At 38.6% G+C, this 25,667-nt stretch overlaps 1 protein-coding gene across 2 annotated transcripts; it reads left to right on the forward strand.

The window, feature by feature from the left end:
- Window positions 1–15: 15 nt before the first annotated feature.
- atg2b (autophagy related 2B) lies at window positions 16–23,901 on the forward strand. 2 transcript variants are annotated; one of them, XM_084096694.1, is made up of 43 exons: window positions 16–233; window positions 985–1,174; window positions 2,575–2,737; window positions 3,830–3,982; window positions 4,106–4,208; window positions 4,308–4,470; window positions 4,655–4,834; window positions 5,194–5,290; window positions 5,383–5,556; window positions 5,913–6,064; window positions 6,906–7,017; window positions 7,109–7,352; window positions 7,945–8,101; window positions 8,194–8,286; window positions 8,516–8,704; window positions 8,794–9,067; window positions 9,713–9,821; window positions 9,934–10,138; window positions 10,403–10,545; window positions 10,660–10,817; window positions 11,008–11,180; window positions 11,268–11,418; window positions 11,619–11,818; window positions 12,390–12,470; window positions 12,674–12,780; window positions 13,019–13,111; window positions 13,191–13,261; window positions 13,345–13,421; window positions 13,501–13,671; window positions 13,851–13,983; window positions 14,868–15,070; window positions 15,244–15,473; window positions 15,572–15,689; window positions 16,694–16,885; window positions 16,983–17,084; window positions 17,926–18,004; window positions 18,307–18,520; window positions 18,821–18,890; window positions 19,708–19,790; window positions 19,870–19,991; window positions 20,151–20,305; window positions 20,472–20,621; window positions 21,955–23,901. In XM_084096694.1, the coding sequence occupies exons 2-43, from the start codon at window positions 1,013–1,015 to the stop codon at window positions 22,183–22,185; spliced, it is 6,237 nt and encodes a 2,078-aa protein (XP_083952820.1). In that variant the 5' UTR covers window positions 16–233; window positions 985–1,012; the 3' UTR covers window positions 22,186–23,901. The 2 variants fall into 2 exon arrangements, with proteins under 2 accessions (XP_083952820.1, XP_083952821.1); XM_084096695.1 differs by having other exon boundaries at window positions 11,271–11,418.
- The last annotated feature ends 1,766 nt before the right edge of the window (window positions 23,902–25,667 follow it).

A 25,667-nucleotide genomic window follows, 5' to 3' on the forward strand; every position in this document is an offset into this window, starting at 1 on the left:
TGTAAACACCATCTTAGCCTTATAAGCAGACAAACAGAGATGCTGCTCTCTCACGACCTGACTTATAATGCGCCTGAAGACTGCCATCTCCAGTTGAATATACATAATATTAACGAGCGATGCATCAGCTGAAGAGACAAAGTTGAATGAAGGTATAAAGGATTGTGTTTAGCCAGTATGCTAGTTCACCCTAAGCCAAGGAACAACGGTTAATCAGCTATTTTATAATACAGGTGAGTTATTTTTCTCTGACACGAGAACCGTTTGTACATACGAACAAACGGTTTTTGCTGTTGTGCAGTGTGTCTCCGTGATTTGGCATTGTTAGCTGCAAAAAACAAACTCACCAACCTTAATTGCGCAAGCACTGGTGGTCACTATAACGTTACTGTATATGTGGATATATGGGGTCAGACAGCAACGTCAGGAATGCCAGACAAACAAATATAACCGCAAGTCATTTAAAATGAGCTCATCATCTTCACCACATTTTCTGATGTTGTTCTGAAGGCATTGAGTAGCTAAATGCCTGTGAATTGATAGGTTTTCTAGGAATCCCAGGCTTTAACAGTCCTTTGCATCAGTGTATTGAATTACTAGTTCTACAGTTGTAATTTGTTCAGACAGCCACATTATTTGGATGTCTTCATTAGTCATCTAGAATCAGAACATGTATTTATACTGAATCATTGACATCAACAACCCTTCACTGAATAATTGTGTGGGTGTGTGTTTTCAGCAAAGCAATGTCAAAGTCACCGAGAATGAAGATAACTTCTTATCAATTCCATGAGAATGTTTTTAGACTGGCTTGTGTGTATTATTTATTTCACAAACTGTCTGTATTTTAGCATGTTATGTTTAACTGTTCCAGCTTAATACAAACTACGCCACCAAACCACACTATCCACTGCAGTTCACACTACAGTAAAACGCTCTTAAGTCTGTGGCATTTAACACTTTGGATGTCCTAATGTGTTTCAGTACTCACTGAAGCCAACAGCTGGTCAAGATGCCTTGGCCATTTTCTGAGTCCATTAAGAAGCGGGCCTGCAGGTACCTGCTGCATCGATATCTGGGAAATTTCCTCCAGGAGAAGCTCAGTTTGGACCAGCTTAGTCTGGATCTCTATCAAGGCACGGGTTCACTTGCTCAAGTGCCGCTCGACAAATGGGTACGTTTTCTACTTCTGTGCTGTTTACCCCTGTTTGATTCCGTACAGAACAAACTCCATGAAATCAGCCTCAATGTTGGGAGAATAAGTTTTTATCATTTTTTTAAATCGATGGGACCAGATTGATTATACCTGTTGCCGAATAGGCCTTTCCAGGATGATACTCAAGTTTTTAATATTAGAAAAAGATCCAGCAACATATTCTTTTTGTCAAAATCATTTATCATTGAAGCATGTTTTATTAGATTGTGCTGTGTTTAACCTTGTGAGAAACACTTTGTAAGACATTTTTAACAAAGATAATAAACCAAATATAGTTTTCCAACCCTCTACGGACACACTGAAGCGCGAGTCGCCATTGTCTTGTAATTGTTTTTATTTTACTCACCAGACTTTTTACATGGAATGCAAGAACAATGGAAATGAAAAACTTCTATATAAATATAATATAATAAATGATAAATATAAAATATAAATCAAACATTATTAAGTAAACAGTATAATAAAATGACAAATAATCAAACTACAAGCAATAGCACAAAATAAACAATAGAACAAAGACACAAATTAAATAAATACATCTAACAGTAGTTAGATACAGATTAATACATCTAACAGTAGTTAGATACAGATTAGGTAAAGTACAGAAATTGAATAAAATAATCAAATGTAAAACGTCACTGCATAGTCTAAACTGTATAAATTAAATATAGATGAATCCTTATTTAAAGTTACAAAAGTTGTTGAGTCAAGAGCAATGAGTTATTTTATTGCATTGAGTCTTTTGTTGTTTGATTAACATTAAAAAGCAGCAGGAATATTAGGCTGCTGTCACTTTAAGACAATGCGCAGATCCAATATATTAATACTAGATATAGGATACTCGCAAAGATGGGAATTTTGTCATAATGTTTGTGTGAAATTGTCCATCTATGCACAAGAAGACATAAAAGAACTCAGTATTCGTGTGATGTCAGACTCTGCTTTTTGGGCGCGCTTCAAATGTACCGAATTGAGTTCCCTTTCGTGTCTTCTTGCCCTTTAATATTTAAATTGGCAAGGCTTAAAACTCATGCAAGTGATCAACTTTCATGATGATTCAGCACTGGCCCGATCGGATGTTTTAGCAAAAATAGATTTTTAAAAACCTGATAGTTTGCCATACAATGTTTTCGCCATGAATATAGAATAGATATGAGCAGATAAGTTGAATATATGATTAAACTTCTGAAATTTGCTATATCTTTTCTGAGTGTAGCACCAAGGGAACATTCCATTGCCAGACAAAACTGAGAGTGGTTTACATAGTAATATTTTATACCTATCCCCCTAAAAACCATCAAAAAGGATGTTTATTCGCAGTTTACCTTCTGTGACTTTCATGTCTCGTGCTTCTTCAGTCCCTGAATGAGATCCTGGAGTCTGTGGATGCACCATTTGAGGTGAGTGAGGGCTTCATCCAGGCCATTTGTCTCACTGTGCCATGGGCCTCACTGCTCCAGGACAACTGTGCACTGGAAGTGAGGGGTTTGGAGATGGTGTTCAGACCAAGACCTCGAATGGGTAGGAAACATCTCTCAAATCTCTTTCTCTTTAGAGGATAATCTTGACAAATGCTTTGTTTGCAATGCTATGCATTCTACAATTCTGTTTTGTAAAGTTTATTCTTATTTGAGAAATCTTCACACTCTAATATTTTGTGTTTAATGTAGTGCTGGGCAACGTTTAATCACGATTAATCAAAATTAGGGAAGATGCTGGATTATCATCAGCATCAAAACCAGAGTTCGAATCCGCCTTTTGCCCAACTCGCTCTTCTCCCTTTTCCCCTTTACATATCAGATCGGAAAGGCATAAAGTGTTTATATAATGTGTGTACTGTGGATAATTATTTTGTATATATAAATACACACACCTGCATGTATATATTTAAGACAAATGTGTTATTTATATATAAAATCATATAAATTATGTTTAAATATATACAGCATATACATGCAAATATTTCTTATATGTATACATTCATATGTGTGTATTTAATATATACAAAATAATTATACACCGTACACACCCATATATTATATAAACACAAACTTTTATTTTGGATACGATTAATCATTGCCCAGCACTAATTTAATAGTTTATTATTTAATATTTTTTATATTGTATACTATTTCTGTCTAATGATCTATTATTCTAGTAGTTTTAATAAAAACATTTTTTATAATACTATACTTTTCTGTATTGATTTTTCTCTCGCAAGTCCATTTTTAATATAAAGTTGATGTAAGAGAAGTACTGACAGATCATTTATTTTGTATTTAGATGTATGTCTGAGTGAAACAGATTATTTAAAAAAAAAAAAAAAGTGTTGGGTAGGGACTTGGTCTATCCCATGGTTGTTGATTGGCTGGAAGCAGATCTGAATCCAAGCTTGTAGGCGATTGGAGGAAAGGGCATTTATACAGACAAAATTATTAGAGTAGTCCGGTACATTATGAGAGTCATTTCCCTGGACGATCCAATTATTTTGATTAAAAAGTACAATTAGGTCAATTACTTTTAAATGAAACATATGCATGAATGAATTGTGAAGTGAATTTCCATTTTATGACTACTTTAATGTTGTGTATGACCATTGTAAATCTTTTTTAGCATCCGGCATGGAGCCCATGTGCTGGTCCAGCTTCATGACCAGCAGTATGCAGCTGGCCAAAGAGTGTCTAAGCCAAAGACTCACTGATGACCAGGGAGAGAGCTTCCAACCTCTGGAGGGTCTGGAAAAGTTTGCCGAGACTATTGAGACGGGTATGCCTCTTCCCGTAGAATCCCATAAAATCGTATTTATTTTGTTTTGTTTTGTATAGAGCTGAAATATATTTAGTCTGATTGCCTCTCAATGACAGAACCTTTCTCTGTTCTCTCTGTTAGTGTTGAGAAGAGTCAAGGTCACTTTTGTGGACACCGTCCTGCGGATGGAACACATTCCTGAAAATTCTAAAACTGGCATTGCCCTCGAACTCCGAATCAATAAGTAAGTTCTAGAGCTGTAACTAAATATTTTCAACACAACAACAAGATATGTCTACATATGAATCATCGCCATGCTGTCTGTACATTTTGTGATATTTAGAATGGTTTACTGTGATGAGAGCGTGGAGGAGGGCTCCAGTGTCAATATCCATCAGCCTACTACATTTGCACATAAAAACCTCACTCTGGACGGAGCCTCTGTGTTCTGGGATGAGTTTTCAGAGTCTGCACGTGCCGGCCCCAAATCATCGCCCACTCAAACAGTGAGTTTATCTGTTCTGCTGTAATAAAACAATCATCTTTACCCAAGTTGTGGTGCAACCTAAGCCTAACTTAACCCTATTAACCCTTAACCTTAAGTACAGTAACTTCAGGTGACTTTTTTTAAAACTATTTACCAGTACAATTCCAAAGCCCTCTAAGACAAATGTTCTTTATACATTTAAGGATACTGAACCCAAACTTTCACCAAGTTGGAATCCAAAAATCATCTGTGAGCCTCACCCTCAGTTCCCAGAGCCTGTGTCTTCCAGTACACCATTCGAGCCAGTGCAGGTGTGCTGCCTTAGTGGGAAACTGGAGCTGTCCGTGGTTCTGAAGCAAAACGAGGCTATGCCAGGAGCTAAGGTGGGTACATGCAGTATAACGAACACTAATTTGAATGCTAGCTGGTTATAAAGGTATTGCACAGATTAGCTTCCTTTGTCGCAGTGTCCTTGAGTGAATGTGTTCCACTACATTTGACAACTAAAAAGTATTCAAATGCTTTTTGTCTAAATTATAAAACAATAGAAATGTTGTTTAAAATGAAAAGCATAACACACTTCTTTTTGTGTCCATCACTTGATGTGATGTTTTATTATCTAATTAATTTACATTGATACATTTTTAGCTGTCTTAAGTGTATTTCTGAATGGACAGAGAAGTCAAAATATAGGCATAATTAATTTTTTAATAGTAAGATTTAATGGCTGGTCTTTTCACAGTTGCATATTGACGGACAGTTTGATTCTCTAATCATGCTGCTCTCACCACAACAAGTCCACCTCTTACTGGACATGTTTGGGGTCTTCTCCAGCTCAGGTGACACTTTTTTAAAATCATTTTTTATTCATGATTCGACCATATGTGTCCCTCTTGAATGAATGTGAATGACTTTTCATATTGGAATACAGCCGGGCAGGAGTGGTCTGCAATAGGAAAGGACAGGAAAAGTCGGCCCATGCAGCAAGAGGATGAGTATCGCCTCCACATGGAGCTCAACCGCTGCCTGAAGAAAGACACCATAACAGGTGCCACTGACCAGGACCTGTTTGAAAGCCAGACCACCAGAACGGTGTCCAGCAGAGGTTAGTTTAGCACATCACGTATTTTACTTCTTAGTACATCTAGAACTTCTTACTTCACTTAAGGACATATTTAATGAGATTATGCCTGAAAAGGTTTTGGAATTTTTATCATGTGTTAATTTAAAAAATCTCATATGACTTGCTGTGTTTAATTGTTTTGTTTTTTATTGTATTTATATGATATTTGTATTTTTGTAATTGTATTTTTGCCATGAAAATAGCTTTGAGTGCTGACATGGCATTAAATAAAATAATCTGAATCTGAATCTAGAACTTCTTAGTTCTTCTGCTTTTGCAGAATGTCTACATATCTCTAACTACATATTTAATTAATCTCTTTCTTATTGGTCGGACAGAGGATGTCTTTTTCTCCATGGCTGATATGGACATGTCACACAGCCTATCATCTCTGCCTCCTCTTGGGGATCCACCCACGGTGGATCTAGATTTGTCTGTAAATAGCAACTACTCCACCTCCCTGGGGGATTCGCCATCGGGAAATATAACTGTAAGTCTCGGCTTTTGAACTCAGTGATGCATAAGTAGTATTAAATGATAGATTGTGTCACCGTTCATTCATTAAATGATAGATTGTGTCATTCATTCTATGACACTAGTGGCACCTACCGGAATAACAAAAGTACAGCACATATTGCAAACACCCCTTTCGTGTGTCACGCATCCCACATCTCAAATATCACAAATACATATTATAAATACTTTAGCTGTGTTGCAATGGGTCTTGAGTAAGCATTTAAGTAGGCTAACTCTAAGAGAACGTCAGCTTCTCACTTATAATAATCCCATCCAAAGCATCTGCACTGAGTGCATTTTTTGACATGATGCGCCAGAACTATTTGAGGACATGTCAAAGTAAAACATATAAACTGGAACATATGTATTTCGGAACAGGCGAATGATGATGATGTTGTATTAAAGCATACATTTTCACTTTGACGTGATAATGACCTGTCTAATATTTGATGGTCTAGCCTAAATGCAACAAATTTTGGCTTTCACTCCTGTACCCAAAGCTGTATATCTTTTCCCATGCAATGCGTCAACCATGATCCCACATCGGCAAACACCCTCTGGCTCAGCCTGCTACAATAGCCATGCCCCACTTGGTTGAGTTGGTTGAGCTGGAAAGAGATTGACGGATCTGCTCTTAATGTTTGGATGGTGCCTGGGGGCTCAGTGTTAACACTTTTTGAGAGAGATAAACCCATGAATGTCATACTAATAGCAGTCAATGAACAATAAACTGGATTTAGAGAATGTCAGTTCTCAAAAATCGTACATACTTTAAGATATTGCAAATGTAAAACATTTTTTGACACATTCCCTAGACGGTGTGGGATGAGTACATGGATGTTCCTAGACAAAAGGAGAAACAGACAAATGAGACACCACAACTTTCCAGAGATTCTCAGCTTACCCACAAGTTGCTACGGCAGACATGTGAGTCCCATCATCACCTTTATGATTTATGTTAATTGTTGACCCTTATGACTATCTTTAATCAGTTATATACCCTATGTGTGATCTCTAGCTCATCCATCTAAAGGCCACTGTGATGAGTCCAGGCCTGAGCTGGTTCTCAGGCTGACCGTGGGCAATCTCTGCCTGTCTGTCCTCCATATCGACCCCCTCCCACCTCCAAACTCCTCCCGCAGCCATCTTGCACCAATGGCTTCTGAGTTTTTCCGCATTCTGACTGTAAATCAACTCCCTGCTGGTGGTTTCCTCCAATCACGAACCATCTTTGATGAAGCCTGTCCACATGATCATCTCAGGTAAGCTTTCACTTCTTAACCTTTTAAATTTGTTTTTATTATATGTTGAGTAATAATGTATTTGACAAACGAACATAGAATTAAAAATGTTGTTCAAATCTGTTTAGTTGAACTTTTTTATTAGAGCTTTTTTATTTAAATACAGCTTTGGTGGATGGCAATATCCCAACCTCTTTAGAATACTATAAGAATGGTTGCTTATTATTTTGTTATCAGCCTTCTTGCAATTATCAATAATTGGATAATCTTGGATTGCTGACATTGAATGTGAGTTCACAAATAAGATGAGGTGGGACAGCGATAACTTTGCATTCAGTCTTTAATGTCCTCAATGCACTCCATTGACAGGGAAAACTGACATTCTTAATGGGTCTAGAGGAAATTTATATCTGTGGGTCATCACCATAACAATCAAAGCAAAAGATAAAGTCATGCATCCTAAAGTAAACATGTATAAAGATAACAAGAAAGGACCCAAGACAGAGCCTTGTGGAACTCCATACTTAACCTTTGCTTATGTTTTAGAGAGTATGTGTTTTAAGGTGCCACTAAAGATAGCAGCAAATTTAAATGCATTTTTCTCCATCTTCAGGTTCATTGGTCAAGGATTAAAGGTGACATACGAGCACTGCCAAGGCTCCAGTGTACGTACGCTGAACACGGATCTCTCTCTGAGTCAGGTGGAGGTTTTGGAATGCCTGTACTCTACTGACAGCCACACTACAAAGAGTGGAGCCCATTACACAGAGGTATTTTTTGTCTGTTAACAAATATTGTATGTGCACAGAATAGTTATTTTATATAATAACAATGATTTTTTTCTTCTGTGTCAAAACATTAGCTTCTTACGTTTGACCTCCCAGCCAGTAGTGAGTCTCCCCCTCCTACATGCCTACATTTACACTACAAACTAACAGAACGCAGAGGCCCGCAGGTAACTGCCTGAAATATTGCAACAACTTCTTTAGACGTGTTGATTGGAGCTGATAGAGTATTTCTTCATACTAAAGTAAATGACCACACGATTATGTCCTTGACTAGTCCATCTATATGATATTTTATTATTTACATTAATTGTTTGAATTTTTTACTTCAAATTAATCATAAATCTAGTCACTTGCAGACAGTAAACATGGTCCCACTTTTTTTTTTTTTTTAACCAGGGCGGGCAGGTACGCCTGAGTACTGTACCTCGTAAAGCAGAATTGCAGGTGGAGCTGGGTAAAGTGCGCTCAGAGTGTGACGTCAGCATTGTGGACAGGCTCAACTCCCTACTCCAGCCTCAGAAACTGGTTACAACGGAGATGATGGCATCTCACATGTACACCTCCTACAATAAACATGTCAGTCTGGTGAGAAACGTTGGCTCCCTCTACTTTTTACTTTCTTTTACTTTTATATCACTTTGCATCTCATTGTGGTTGTGTGTTTTCCTCACAAGCACAAAGCCTTCGCAGAGGTCTTCCTGGATGATAGTCGCACCCCAGCGCACTGCCACGTGTCTGTGTCAATAAATGCACCTCTACTGGTACTAGTGGTACGGTTTCCAATCCCAGACCTGCGCTCGGATCAGGAAAGGGGCCCCTGGTTTAAGAAGTCCCTGCAGAAAGAGCTGCTTCAGCTGGAGCTGGAGGATCTGGAGCTCAAGACGGAGTTCACTGGAGGAAACTCATCAGAGCAGAACAAGATGGAGCTCACTTTCAAAGAGCTCAGCGGTACTAATTTACAAACAGATTCACCCTGATCATGCCATAAAAATAATCTTGCAACTTTGCATTTCGAGTGAATTCTGAAAGTAATCATTGGATGAGGAAATGAGGAATGAATTCAAATGTTCCTCTACGGTCGTCCCCCACATACAGGATACAGAGAAACTTTTTATAGACATGCTTCACTTCTTCTTTTCTAAAAAGAATAAACCATATTTTATGGCTGCTAGACTTGCTTTTCCTGAAGGTTATATATGCTTTCTTGTTTTTGTTGTTGTTGTCTAACATGCACTTAGACAACATGGCAACAATAGATGCCAGGGAGAAAATACCAATTTAGTATAAAAAATTAAAGAGAGGACAAAAACAATTCAAAGAGTAATTTTTAAAATATTAATAAATGGTAATATGCCAGTATTACAATTGTCATCTCTGCTGGCTAGATTTGTGCACAATCTAACAATGTAAATCAATGGGAGATTTTTTTAAAATCGAATTTTACATTTCTTCGCGTATAAAAGAAATTGGAGATATGATAATGCAATACAAAACCTCATAACATAAAATCCAAAGAATATTAGAATGGTGTTTTTTTTTTTTTTTTTTTTTTTTACACATTTAATCACACAATGTGTTTTTTGGTTACACTAGGGTCATTTCAAAAAGATAAAGATCACCCTGCAGCCAGGTTCTTACGAGTAGCTAACACCATGGAGGAGGACATGACATCATCCGACTGTGGCAAATTCGACTGGCCCAGGTAGGCTGTGCTCTGTGTATACTGTTTTGTTTATAATCATTCTGTGTATCTTTACTGATAAAATTCATCCAGATGCAGAAACTAAAATATTTTCTGCTCCATACCCATTCAGAGTGGTTTTGAAGGTGAACCCCAAGGCTGTGCGCTCCATCTTAGAGCGTGTAACAGCTGAGGAAGAGGAGGAAGAAGCAGACGGTCACTCACAGGAGGAAGAGGAGGAAGAAGGAGCCGCCCACTCCTTGAAGGATGTGTGTGATTTTGGCAAACCTGAGCCATCCCCTTTCTCCTCACGACGTGTCATGTATGAGAATGAGGAGGTATGGAGATTTTTATTTTCTCTCTGAAATTAAGTTTTAAATTGTAAGCTAAATTGATTTGTTGATATTTTAATTTCTAATTATTTTTCTTTTTGGCAAATTATTTATAAATATAATATAATTTAATAAATATAAAAGCAATTTTTGCCCAGTGTTAAGAAAAATACATGCACCCATTATGGATCAACTGCCCACATAGACTTAAATTAATTAGTAATTATCTGTTTTTATTAATAATGTATAATAACTTTGCGCCTCATGCAGATGGTCATCCCAGGAGACGTGGTGGAGATGACAGAATTCCAAGATAAAACCATGAGCAACTCCCGCTACATCCTTGAGCTGTTTTTCCCTAACGTGCAGCTCTCTTTGCCCAATAATGACTTTTATGAGAAACTACACAACAGGTAATTATTATTAATGCATGAAGAAAATCACAGCTTTGTCTTCTAAATCTACATCCTCAAACTTCTCGTGAGTTCCAGCTGCCATGTGTTCTTTTTTCTTTTTTTTTCTACCAGGATTAATAACGACCTGCTGTTATGGGAACCCACCGCTCCATCTCCAGTCGAGACAGTGGAGAACATCCCGTATGGTGTGGGTCTGTCTGTAGCCAGTCAACTCATCAACACGTACAGTAAAGAGAGCTTCAGTCAGTTTAGATCTACTGGCCCTGAGGGTAAAGATCATTTCCCCTTCTGCTCACTTGAATATTTAATGTCAGACTAGAAAAAGCATTTACATGCTTTTTGGTACTATTTCCAGCACTTATTCTTGGAAAGATGTTGTTTTCAGGTAATAATTTCATTTGACGTCATGTGTCTGTTGGTCTTTTTGTTCTGGATTTTTTCCCAATTATGTGTGTGAAGAGGAAGAGAGTGGTTCTGAGGAAGAGATCCTGCAGTATTACACCCCCGCTGAACTGGGCTATAGGAACAGAAGGAAGAAGAGGAGTAAGATCCAGCCTAAGAACTCTCAGAGCCTCTTTTCCATCGTCCTGTCTGTTAACCACGGCCTGCTGGCTCTGCAAACACACCTAAAGGTATTGCATCAACATTGCGAAGATCGTGCTTTAATATAGACTCATTATATAGTCATGGCTTTATGTAATATATGCCAATGCTTCCAGCAGGATGATAATAGTGTGTTACAAAAAAAACACGGTGAATTCTGGATGGAAGTGAAAAACGGGACGTTGTTTGGCGTGACACAGCATGAAGGCTACAAAGACCAGCATTATGTCTGCTTCCACACGTCTCAGGCCTGCCTCTATCACCACGGTAAACAAGAAAAGTTTTTTTATGGTCTATAGAGATTTCTGGTACATTATTGTTTTTGTGTAAACAGAAATATATGCTCCTATTTAATTGTGTTTTAGTGCTTATTTTGTATGATATTTTTATCTCATTAAAATATAAAAAATCTCATATTTAGGATTAATAAGTATGTGTGATGAATTTTTGTGTATCTAATTGGTCAGGCACGGTGGATGGGGATGCCCCGGAGTGGAGTGTTAATCTGCCCTGCAGGACGCGTCCTCATTGGCTGGAGCCTGTTATGTATGCGACTGAATCGGCCTCAGAGAGGGCGTCTCCGTCAGAAGGGCTCAGTCTGGAGCCCCACAGCATGCTGTCTGTCGCTGTTAAAATCTCCTCCCACAACACTGAGCGCAATGTCAAGGTAACACATAACTGGATTAGACAAGTGCTGTTTAAAATTTCAACATAAATTACTGTTTAAAAGTTTGGGGTCAGTAAGATTTTTTTTTTTTTTTTTAAAGAAATGAATAGTTTTGTTCAGGACGTATTAAATTGACCAATACTGACACTAAAGACTTTTTCTTACATTGTTACCAAAAAAATCCTATTTCAAATAAATAAATAACTTTATATTCATCAAAGAATCCTGTAAAAATATTAAGCAGCACAACTGTTTTCAATATTGTTAATAAAAATAAATGTTTCCTGAGGATCAAATCAGCATATTAGAATGATTTCTGAAGGATCATGTGACACTGATGACTTTAGTAATGTCTGCTGAAAATTCAGCTTTGACATCACAGGAATAAATAGAAAAGTTTATACTATTTATACTATTTCATAATATTAATGTTTTTGCTATATTTTTAGCAAATAAATGCAGCCTTGGTGAAAAACTTTTTAAAAAGTCTTAACAACCCCAAACTTTTCTGTGCTGTTTGTGTTTTTAAACGTGTAACTGGATCTGTCTGAATGTCTTTCTGTATGTTCAGGAGTTTCTCATAGCCATTGGCATGAGGGGAGTCACGCTGGAGCACAGAGTGGTGCCTTCAAGTCTGGGCTGGTATGACCAGGTAATAATAATATAATAATAATATGTACAAAACCTCATGCAGATCATCTGAAATAAAAGCGCCTATGGGCTTTGGAATTGTGGATTGCATCTTAAAAGTTTCTGGTGATGAATGAGTTGTTGACTCAATAACAATCTGATTAATTTCTAAGACTGTCGTAAATTAATCTGTGCCAAACCTTATTGGTTATATTTCCACTGTAGATAGTCGACTTTTTAAATGTGTCAGATGAGCCGGTGCTTGGCTACACGCCCCCTTCATCTGTGTCCACCCTCCACCTGCATCTATGGAGCTGCTCCCTGGATTATAGGTGATACGTCTAGCTAGATTCTAGCACTATCTTTTCCAATACATCTATCCAGTGTTTAAAGGGAAAATGGTGCCTCCCAAAACTGTTTGGACGCTTACAATGGATGAATTTAATTGCGTTTCATTCAAGCAAACAAATGAGGATCAGGATTCAATCCTCATAATCTGCACAGAATGTATTTATTGTGCTTTTCTATTAAAAGAGCATTTGGATCTAAGCAGCAGTTTTCTCTCTCTAGACCTTTGTATTTACCCGTGAGATCTCTGCTGACGGTGGAGACCTTTAGCATCTCCAGCAGTGTGTCTTTAGATCACTCTTCCTCCAGTTTAAGGTAAAATAACTATACAGTCTATAACTGAACATTTCCTAGTTACTTTTTTTCTAATCGCTTATGATTTCTTCCCTTATAGAATAATTTTAGATGAAGCTGTATTGTTTCTTTCTGACAAAGTCAACGCTGTGTCTGTTAATCTGGCACGAGGTGAGGAGTTATACACGTTTGTGCTGTTTCAGAATATGTCGACAAAGCACTCTGGCTTCATTTGATTATTTTTATGTTTTCAGACTATGTGCAGGTGGTTGATATGGGGACCCTGGAACTGAGGATCACAGCAGTCAAACCAGGAGCAGATGGCAAAATGGTATAAAAGTCCTCCGTTAAAATAAAGAGTTGTCTACCCTCTAATGCAGAATGCTCTCATGTCAATTATGTCTCTGTAGACGGAGCCGAGATTTGAGCTGCGTTGCTCAAGTGATGTTATTCACATCCGCACCTGTTCAGACTCCTGTGCCGCTCTCATGAACCTTATTCAGTACATAGCCAGCTACGGAGATCTACTGCCCCCTTCTGGAATGGAGGCCAAACGCAGAAGCACTAAACAAAGGGTGAAGGTCTGTTCAATTGAAAATCTGACTTAACATGTCGACAATGACACATTCCATCATGCTTAATATTTAAAATCAAACTATCAAAGTAATTATTATCAGACAACCTTACCAATTTTTTAAAAGATGATGAGTAGTAGTTTATTTGAGCTATTGTCATGATGAACATGTTTAACGTTCTCCAGACTGAAGCAGTGAGCCGCCCACCAGCTCCGGCACCTCTACTTCCTGAAGCGGAGCAGCAGATTCTTCAGGATCTGATGAGTGATGCTATGGAAGAGACAGACAGCCTGCAGGGCCATATGCTGCAACAGAACGGTCAGATTCTACTCTGCTTTTTGTTATTTTCTGTGGTGAATGGCTTTTCCAAATTTTTCAGTCTAGCACTTATTTTAAAACCATACATTAAACAACATTCGCCATCCAATTTTACTAATATATATATATATAATCTGAGTGCAACTGGATAATCAGTGATAAAAATGTATGGCGGCGCTTGATAATATCAATCAGTAATTGATTGGATTGTTAAAAGTTTCCGTTATGTAGCAGAATGTGTTTAACGTCAGTAACGTGAGTAACGTCAGCTGAAAAGAAAGTCGTATCATAGGTGGACCGGGTTATATTTTAATCAGGGAATTTTTATCTTTGGAATTACATGCCAGTGAATCAGTTAGGCTACGTTCACATTCAGTTTTTGGGATCGACAACCGCATTTACAGGTGTGAGTCTCGAAATGTCCTGTTTAAACAATTTACAGTAGCCTCTCAAATGAACGTGCAACAGGGGTCAAGTCCGTATTCTCTTACGAGTAACCATAGTGACAGTGACCAAAGTATGGTGATGTCCATATAACTGAAAACTCTTATCACTTTTAATATGTCCAATTGAGCCTCGAGTTCTTCTGTCAAATCTTCATTAACCGACGGCAGCGGTTATATCTAAGTGGAGCATTTGAGTCGCGTCACTCGAGCGTAGAACAAAACCGACGGGATCAGCTCCGGTGGAGAACAGTGACTGCATTTAAAACCTTCAGATGATTCCATTGCTACAAGTTTCCTAAAGCAAAACCACACACAAAAAATTGCAAAATTGTTCGGTTAAAAATTGTTTGTGCAGCAATGAGCGGATCTCTTGCACTGTATATTCAAAGTATTAATAAATACTAAAATAACACAGCACTGAATCTGTCTTTCGTGTAGGTATCAACGAAGACCTTTCACATGATCATGAGCCACCCCGTTCTGATCTCTTCCTTTTCCCTGATGAGAGTGGAAACCTGGGGCAGGACCCGAGCCCCACGTACCCAACCCTGCACTCGCCCCTCATCTCTCCTCCTGCCCCCCCTGTGCTCCACGACTCTGATGACTTCTGCATCCTCGACACGCCAGGCTCCAGAATAGAGGTGAGATCTTCATTTCATACATATTTCAGGCAGAGAAGCATTGAAATAGCTTTGCGTGAAGAACTGACTGAATTTCAAGATGTTATACACATTTTTGGGTGAACTGTTCTTTAAAAAAGAGATCTTAATTCGTGTATGCATTACTTGATCAAAGTGTTTTGTCTGTCTGTCAGGAACGGGATGAGGAGCCTGTGGTAAAGAAGCTAACCTCTGAACCTATCCTGGTGAAGGAAGAACATTTCGGTGTCCCCCTGGAGGGCAGCACTTTGAATAGGGGGCCGCTTCATTTCCCTGTGCCGGAAATCAGATATCTGGTCAAAGAGATCTCTGTCGTGTGGCATCTCTATGGAGGAAAGGACTTCGGCGGTGGCGCACTGTCCTCATCACCAGCTCGCAGTCAAGGGTACATTTTTGGAGTTGGGCCACTCTTGATTCATAATCATGCTTCATATAAAATCTGTGTGTTATAAGTGTGTATTCAGAGAGCATGTTTGTGTGTAGGTGCACTCCTCACAGTTCTCCGTCACAGACTCCTGTAAGACAAGTGAGAAGAGGCTCTCGTGCTGGAGGAGGATGGGGCAGAAACCATGATGTTCTGATGGAGATTCAACTCAGTAAGGTCAGAGAAACACTTGAACATTTTAATCATCTGCCTGCTTAATATATGGACATGCATATAATGCTTAATATATGAAAATAAAACATTTTTATAATTTTAATCATCTGTCTGCCAAACTGACAATATATATCACTGTTTATTTTAGTATTATTCATATATTATTTTAGTTTTTATTAATATTTTGACTTGGCTTTTTTATATTTTCAGTTTTAAATTTTCATTTAGGTAATTTGAGTAATTTTCTGTGCCTTTGTCATTTTTAGTAGGTTTTTTTTTTTTTTTATAAAAAATATATATATATATATATATTTTAAATTTTATTTTTAAGTCATTTTGTTTTATTTTAGTTAGTAATTTTAGTACTTCAACTTAAACTGAATGAAAATTTGTAATTGTTGCCTTGGCATCTAACTGAATATTTAGTATTTTATTTCAGTTTACGAAATGTTTTTAGTAGTTTTATATTTATTTTAGTTAAGTTTAACTGCTTTAAAAACAGTCCCACCTCGCTACTGAGAAATGTCATGTAGCAACTTTATCAAGTCAGTCGATGGGCAGCGCTGTCAAAAAGTTTCTTTGAACGTGTAAGTTTCCATCTGACTGCGAGTGTGTGTTTGTACAGTATGCCTATGAGTGTGGATGTAGAGAGAGAGAGAGGGAGAAAGAAAGCTTTCAATAGAAAATAAAAGGTAATTTACTGGGAAAAACATAAATTAGTTATTTTTATCCTGTTGTTTGTTATATTTGTTTGCTTGGTCAGTGTCTTTGCAGATGATGGTTCTTTTACTGTTGTAGGCTTAAATAATTTGGCGACGTGATATGGATCTGTAAAGTGGTGAACAGACCTGGAACTACTTCATAGCTGTGCGTTTACTGGAAAATAATTGCACGCCTTTAGTTAGAACGTTCATCAACCAATCAGAATCAAGCATTCAACATTCCTGTGGTATAACCAGTATTAAACCATCTAATAATACTCTATGATTCTTCATGTCTTATATTAGGTACGGTTCCAGCATGAGGTGTATCCTCAGATGGCTCCAGAGGCAGGCGTTTTGACGGAGCAGCCGGTGTCCAGACAGGTGTTCTCAGTGCAGGATCTGGAGATACGAGACAGGCTGGCCTCTTCCATGATGAACAAGTTCCTTTACCTGTACTCCAGTAAAGAGATGCCCAGGAAAGCTCACTCCAACATGGTACAATCAAATACACACAGACAGATAATGATCTAATATGTTTCTAAAATATCAGATGATATGGTCTGAGCATGTGTTGTCTGTGTGTGTATATCAGTTGACCATCAGAGCCCTACACGTGTGTCCGGAAGCTGGACAGGGACCTCAGGAGTGCTGTCTACGTGTGTCACTAATGCCCCTCCGTCTGAACATTGATCAGGTACAGAACAAAACTGTTAAAAAATATGATTTGAGGAGAGTTGATGAACAGTGTAGTTCAGACTGGACTAAGAGTGTGTTCACACTTGGCATGTTCGGTTGGATTAAAACAAACCCTGGTGCGATTGCTCTGTTACTGCGGTTCATTTAAATAATTGTGAACGCTGCCATCTGAACCCTGAAAGATGGGTCTCAGTCCGCTTCCTAACGAACTCTGGTCCATGTCGCGTTCAAATTTCAGTCGAACCATACCAAAGACATGTAAAGGAACCAAAAACAGCACATGATGTCACAAGATGTGACCCTAGAAAGGACAGACTGCTCAATCATACCTGTTTTTTCTCATCATAGTTGTGATGTTGCCCATCACAGTTCGGTACAGGCATCAGAACTGCGTCTCCTCACAGCAGATCTTCGTTTGTGTGTGTGACAGAGGGATTCCTGATGCTGTTTTGACTCCTTTACACATTTTATAAGCTCTTCACGAGTTCTCAGTTGGTCAAAATACCATCATACGTACGCTACGCACATACAACAAGCGCATTTAGCCCAGAACACAGCATTGTTTTGGATGTTCGGTAAGTTCCGTCGCGAAAAATCCGTGATAAAAGCCGATCAATCAGGTGGTGACCATATCCCTGCTTTAGGTTTAGGTTCAGTATCTTCGGTGCTCTTAGGTTCGGTGGTAAAATGCCAATTTGAATGCCAAGCGGACCAGGACTAAATAATTTTTTTGGGGGGGGGTCCGGACCAAATGAACCAAGCGAACCGAACTACAACTGTGAACACACCTTAAATGTCAGTGATCCCTCTCATTTTCGTCACTTTTTGTTGTTGTACAGGATGCGTTGTTCTTCCTGAAGAACTTCTTCACCAGTCTGGCAGCAGACGTTGAAATGTTTTCCCCACCAGAGACGGAAGGTAACAATCAATATGCAAAATACAAACTTTGTGGACCTTGGAAACATTAACTCAGTTCCAAATCCTGTGATTGAGCTGCCTATCTAGACAACATTTTTTGGCAATGTAGGCTCACTCAAGTCAAAAAGATGTTGCATTCACGCCACATCGTAATTACTGTAATTACTACCCAGGACATTCTACTCAGAAATTTTGTATTTAAAAAAGTAAACATTAAGGCAGCTCTCTAGATCTTGCGACATCTATTCTGCTCTGCAAGCAATTGTTTCATCTATGTGACTATTTATTGATTTGTTTTGTAGCATTCTGTGTGTCAATGAAGAAGCCTTCTGGCCCCGAAGTTTCCTGCAGTTTTTCCAAGTACAACGGTGCAGCGGCTCAAGACCCTGCGCCCATCATCTCAGTGCCAACACAAAGCCGTGCCAGTCCAAGCCTCGTCCGCACCTGCAGCCAAGACAGCACTGCTGAGACAGACACTGCCTCCACATCTTTCACTGACCAGCCCATATTCTTCAGGTGTGTGAGAGAGGGAGCAGTATTCATAACCACCTACAACAGGGGTGTCCAATCCTACTCTGGGAGGGCTACTGTCCTCTAGAATTGAGCTCTTCTGAAGACCTGGATTAGCTGCTTCAGATGTGTTTAATTAGGGCTGGAAATAAACTCCCTCCAGAAGCAGGATTGGAAACCCCTGATCTACAACACTGTGTTCATCTACATTAAACATTCACCCCCAAAATCATTAAACAAGTTGTTCAGGTATGAGTTAATCAATAACTACAAACCAGAATTTATTTTGCTTATGTCGGTTTCCAGAGAGTTCCGATTCACTTCAGAGGTGCCAATTCGATTAGACTACCATGGAAAACACATGGCCATGGAGCAGGTGAGCTATCTACAAAATCCAAATGTCAACAAATTGTCTTAATCTTTTGGTGAACATCATATTTCATTCTGAATTTATTAATTATTAAAATAATGTGATATAAATACATTTGAAATTTTTTCCATGTATTTTTTTATTTGTGAATTGTAACGAGCACAGTGACAATATATAGCCTACATGCAATGATTGATTCATACAAAAATATGTTTTGTTGACTAAAGGGTACGTTTACACGACAGTGATGTACTAAAGAACGGAAACGTTTGGTTTTTTTTGGTGCTTTTTTCACGTACAGACGACAACATTGTCAAAACGATCCACGTTCACTTAGATCTGTGAAAATGACGTGGTATTATTTCGTTGGCGATGTTACTTTGTAAAGAAACACTACTCACGTATAGGCTGAACACGTCATGTGCATGACGTTACCGTTTTCACAAATTTGCGCTTTTGTAATTTACATGGAGACGATAACAAGTTTTTAGTTTTCAAAAGTTTGCGTTTTCAGGCCCCCAAAATGCCGTCGTTGTGTAAACAAACGACCAAAATGCATAAAAAGTTGAAAATGGTGTTGTTTTTAAACTGCCCCCCTAATCAGTCAAACTACTTATTTTTTCTTTAGGCTCTGATAACCGAGTTAATAACTCGCTCTGCACTGTTTTTTTGTAATAAATGGTGTTTTCATCTAAATATAAAGCACTGGGTCAAGTAACAATATTTTGCTACAAAAACAAGCTTGTAGATTTAATTTGTTCTTAGTAAAAAAACAATGAGAAAATTGTAATGTATGATATAATGCTTGTGTCTTACTCTACAGGGCACATTTGCTGGTATTGTGATTGGGCTGACACAACTGAACTGCTCAGAGCTTAAATTACGACGCCTGTGTTACAGACAAGGGTAAGAAAAAACGAATTTATTATATTACCTCTTATCTACTTGAGCCTATTTATTCAAGATGATTTTTTTTTTCCTCCAGATTATTGGGTGTTGACAAACTCTTTTCATATGCCATTAATGAGTGGCTGAATGACATAAAGAAGAACCAGTTGCCGGGGCTTCTGGGAGGCGTGGGACCCATTCATTCCTTGGTGCAGCTAGGTTAGCACAACACATTCACACATGCATTATTCCATCTGCAAGTGATTAAAAAGTACTATCGACTAAATATTGATATTGATGTCTCTAACTATGAGAACCCGTCATTAGACAACTTTATTTACAGTGTTAAGCAGTGTTTCCTCTTTGTTTGACCTATAGTTCAGGGTTTTAGGGATCTAGTTTGGCTGCCCATAGAGCAGTACCGTAAGGATGGAAGAATAGTGCGTGGCTTTCAGCGGGGCACCGCTTCCTTCGGGACATCCACTGCAATGGCCGCTCTGGAGCTCACCAATCGGATGGTGCGAACAATACAGGTAAACTCTGATTTGTGTTACTTCTTTTTAGTGTGTGACTTTTTGGGGCGACTGTGACAGTGCGTGAATGTTTTCAACATAGATGTATTAATCATACTGATCACATTAAACTTAATTCGCTCCACTTATCCGTATATATAAATGACTTGTGATCTGTTTTGTGTAGGCGGCTGCTGAAACGGCTTATGACATGGTGTCTCCAGTGCCAGATGAGAAAGAATGCAAAAAGATTAAACGGTACTCGCATTACTGTCTGGCCCATCAGCCAGTGGACCTCAGAGAGGGGGTGGCCAAGGCATACAGCGTGGTAAAAGAGGTACGAGCACTCTGTGCCCTTATTTGGCTCATAATGTACATTTTTGCCCCTTTACACTTAATCCCTTAATACGAAGTCAAAGATGATTGATTTTCTTAATGCACATTCACAATTGCACAATTCATCAGCGTTTTTAAGAATTGCCATCTGAAATGGAAATACATTGGTTGTTATTGCCACTTCATCTTGAGTTTTTAAGGGATATTTAACCCAAAATTGAAAATGCTGTCATCATGTACTCATATACATGTCTTTAAAACATAAATCAAGCTACTTTTAATGAAACCTGAGAGATTTCTGTCCCTCCATTGAAAGTCCATTTCACCAAACCTTTAAAGCTTCTAAAAGTTCATAAAGACATCCAGTTGAGAGGTTCAGTCGCTTTATATGATGAACAGATTTAATCTAGGCTTTTATTCACATATAACATAGATCAACGTATATTCACTGAGAACAAATATGGTGAACAAAATCTCAAACATGCTTGCTTTATGTGTGAGAACCAATGAGGTTTGTGTATATGTGAATAAAAGCCTAAATTAAATCTGTCCATCCGATGAAGTGTCTTTTTTAGAAGACGTGGAGTAAACTGCTCAATTCAAATGGATGACTTTATGAACTTTTTGAAGCATCAACGTGAGTAAATGACTACAGAATATTCATTTTTGGGTGAACTGTCCCTTTAAGAGTGGCTGACATGAGGTAAATATTGGTATGTTTATTAGGGGTGTAACAATACCATCATGTCACGATCCGATACATATCACGATACTGAATTCACGATATTATTGTGATTTCTCCAAGACATTTGGTAAAAGGTTAACAAAAATTTTTACTGTTAATTTAAAAATAATACATTTGATATTACATTGTGGGTGTAAATGAATAGGCTTGGTCTTGGTGCTGATAACCCAATGCACAGGGCAATAGTGACACCAGAAGAAAAATATTCATGATTCTGAAGCTGAAAATACAGAATTGTTTTAGATGAATATGCTTACGCTCTGTCACTGACTAGATGTATTTAAAATAATGTAGTCCACTTTTTACTGGTAACATAAGACATTTGGCATTATCAGGACCCACAAATATTCCCCTATTGCATTATTATACATTATATTCAACATTAAACTACTATATATAATATTGTACTAACACTAAAACTCTAAAAACTCTAAATTTTTCCTCGCACAGAAATTTTATTTTGGGTGAACGATACACAATACATATTGTCACTATCCTAGATACATATTGTTGCATTTTTGTATTGCAATATATTGTGTTATACCCCTAAAGTTGACATAAACCATTCTTACGCACTGTGTGTTTGCAGGGCATTACCGACACAGCCCTGACCATTTACGACACCGCGACCCGTGAGCATGAGCAGAGGGGCATGACGGGCGCTGTGGGCGGAGTCCTGCGCCAGCTTCCTCCAGCTGTTGTTAAACCTCTAATCGTTGCCACAGAAGCAACGTCCAATGTGCTGGGAGGCATGAGGAACCAGATCCACCCAGATGCACGTCAGGAAGAGTCCCAGAAATGGCGCTTGGGTGAAGACTGAGCTCTGTTCTGCTGATATTCATACTGGCCTATCAGCCTAGAATGTGTGTGCTGGCTTTGATGTATTGGTGTGTTAATGCCTGTAAAGATCATATAAGACCAGTTTTTCTTTTTTGCTGCTTATGCGTTTTTAAACGGTCTGGACGACAGACAACTAGAGGCTGTGTAGCACAAGTCTAATCCCCAAATGAAGAATCAGAGGAAGACTGGAGCTTTATTCACAACAGCACTTGTGCTTGACATTTAATGTAAGTGGAGCCCTCGAGCCGCAGAACTGGAGACGCACAGCTCCCGCTGGAGTAGATCTAACTAGATTTGTCGCTTCTCAGCCCCCTATCAAACATCCTTGTAGTGCCTTCACGTCATAGTTTATTAATATCATATGTTCATCTGTTTTATGAATGAGGTGGTGTAGTGACTTGTGGGGAACAAGATTTCTGTGCCATGGGTTTTGACGTCATTCAATTTTAATTTAAAATATGAAAGTAATTTAAAATATGGCTTGTGTTGCTTACGTCATGACATCTTATGTTGGACGCAAGGGACGACGAAAAGTCAGGGTCATATTTCACCCCAAAATCAAAAGAAAAAAGTAGCATTGTGCATAAAGACAATGAAGACTATTTCAGGGCCATTTCTTTTTTTTTAGATTATTTTAATATCCACACACATTTTTAGTACTGTAATTTGAAGGAGAAAGGGAAGTATTCGTTACGTTAAAAAATAAATCATAAATTACAAATACTGTTATAATGTATACTTCACAGCTGATAACATGTCTTTTTCACATAAAGAATCGAGAATTAAAGTATTGTGCCTAATTTTCTGAAAATAATATCTGTGTCCTAAAATAGTTTTGTTTATTTTTTTGCAAAATGTATATATTTTTCATTTTATTCTTTTGAATTTGGGGTGAGACTGCCATTTCTTGATGATTTTTTTATGAGATTCAAGATCTAAACATGAAGATACTCAAGGTATTGTAAACTATCAAAAGGGCAAAAAGGAGCCACCTGGTAGCATCCTCCTTTTTACTCCTAAAACAATAATTATCACTTACCTAACCACACTTTTAACTATTTAGATGGAAGAGAGTGACTCTTATTTGCACCGCATTGATTTCTATGGCTTAAGTAACACAATATGGTGTAGTGTTTCTCTTTACAGATACCGTGTTAGAAACTAGTCTTCAAACATGTGGAATGTTTTGCTGTCATTATTTACCACTTTGCACTTTGTATTTAAGTGATCCCAGAAAATTACACCTCTTCTGTTTTTCGTTTTGAATGAAGCTGTCGAGACAGCGTCTGCTTGAGTGACATTCCCTAAGCATCCGCGTCAAAAGAAGTCTTATGAAATGAACCTTTCTTTAGATAGACACGTTCTCTATATAGTTTACCTTATTGTAGAAACTGTCAACTAGACAAGAATTTGAAATCTCTGTTCTTCATGAATATCAATATCTTAGTTTGACAGTTTTTTTTATTTATTATCTCCCTGACATCATTGCTGTTGTGTGAGTAAATGCTAGTTTGGTATGTCACAAAATTGATAAATGACAGCTAATTTTAGCTTCATAATCCAAACACTTGATAATATTTATTGTACTTTTTTCCTTTAAGTGGTGATATTTCTTGTACATAGCTGTACAGGTCACTTCCCCAATTTATACAAAAGCATGTATAATCAAGAAAGGGAAATAAATTATTTAATGTCATCTTGTTTATGATGTATTTTTACGCAAACACTAAAGATGGTAGGATTTGAAATTGATGATAGGAGTGTTACCTGGCAGGCTGGCACCAACAGCTATGGAGAAGGTCAGGTATGTTTACAATGATTTTTACTGATGTGAGCATAAAGCAAGTGGGTGCCTTATTATAAACACTCACCAGCCACTTTATTGGGTACATCTTGCTAGTACTGGGTTGGATACCCTTTTGCCTTCAGAACTGCCTTAATTCTTCGTGGCATAGAGTCAACGAAGTGCTGGAAACATTCCTCAGAGATTTTGGTCCATGATAGCATCACGCAGTTGGCAGTGGGCAGATTGAAAACGACCACGGTATTTGCCAGGTTCATTTTCTGGGTTCTTACCCTACAATATAAACATTACATAAATAACACCACAATTTAAATGACAGAAAAACTGTTGGTCACAGTTTATATTATGTGCTTAACTATGTACTAACATAAAATACAAACAAGTCTAAGGATTTACTGTGTACTACTACAGTAACGTGGCAGGATCATGTTAATAGAGTTCTGAAGTTCCAGCAAACAGTTTGAGATTGAGAACAATTTTTATATTACCAAGATGATTTTACTAACCAGCAAGGTGATTTATATTGTACATTTAAAACACAATGGTAATTAAAAGTGCTTGAATAATAAATCAAAGATCATACTGTATTTCACTTCACAGAACTGTTTGAGACATCTCAAAACTTGAGAATTAGTCTAAGCTGCAAAAAATAAAAAAAATACAACCATTTTTATGACTGCCGCTATCGTAGCTAGCGAAAGCGGTCATATAGGGATTGTCAAAGTTTTTTTTTTTTTTTTTTCCCGTCATCTTACTGAATTTTCCGTCAACGATACCAGGGACACCGAAGCACCGGGGAACATGAAATTTGGTGGGCATGTAGCCCCACTAGACTTCTAAGGAAAAATTTCGTTTGGTCCCCGGGGGCCACTCCCCCCCCGCGCTGGGCCACTCCCCCCCCGCGCTGGGCCCCCCCAAACCCAAAAAAATGCAGTTTTTCCTAAATAACTACCTGAACCGTGGCACCGAGGATGAAGAAATTTTTATGGTATGTTGGTCTACTAGACTTTTACGGAAAAATTTCGTTTGGTCCCCGGGGGCCACTTCCCCCCCCGCGCTGGGGCCCCCGTAAATTTTTCGTCAACGATACCAGGGACACCGAAACACCGGGGAACATGAAATTTGGTGGGCATGTAGCCCCACTAGACTTCTAAGGAAAAATTTCGTTTGGTCCCCGGGGGCCACTTCCCCCCCCGCGCTGGGGCCCCTGTAAATTTTTCGTCAACGATACCAGGGACACCGAAACACCGGGGAACATGAAATTTGGTGGGCATGTAGCCCCACTACACTTCTAAGGAAAAATTTCGTTTGGTCCCCGGGGGCCACTCCCCCCCCGCGCTGGGCCCCCCCAAACCCCCAAAAATGCAGTTTTTCCTAAATAACTACTTGAACCGTGGCACCGAGGATGAAGAAATTTTTATGGTATGTTGGTCTACTAGACTTTTACGGAAAAATTTCGTTTGGTCCCCGGGGGCCACTTCCCCCCCCGCGCTGGGGCCCCCGTAAATTTTTCGTCAACGATACCAGGGACACCGAGACACCGAAACACCGAAACACCGGGGAACATGAAATTTGGTGGGCATGTAGCCCCACTAGACTTCTAAGGAAAAATTTCATTTGGTCCCCGGGGGCCACTTCCCCCCCCCGCGCTGGGGCCC

Source organism: Abramis brama (assembly GCF_963993115.1).
Source record: "Abramis brama genome assembly, chromosome: 21".
In the NCBI taxonomy this organism is placed as follows: Eukaryota; Metazoa; Chordata; class Actinopteri; order Cypriniformes; family Leuciscidae; genus Abramis; species Abramis brama.

Excerpts from the sequence above, each read along its gene's own strand:
- atg2b (XM_084096694.1), top strand. The coding sequence starts at position 1,013 with ATGCCTTGGCCATTTTCTGAGTCCATTAAGAAGCGGGCCTGCAGGTAC. Across the intron at positions 15,690-16,693 it reads TGGAGATTCAACTCAGTAAG|GTACGGTTCCAGCATGAGGT; the intron begins GTCAGAGAAACA and ends GTCTTATATTAG. Across the intron at positions 16,886-16,982 it reads GGAAAGCTCACTCCAACATG|TTGACCATCAGAGCCCTACA; the intron begins GTACAATCAAAT and ends TGTGTATATCAG.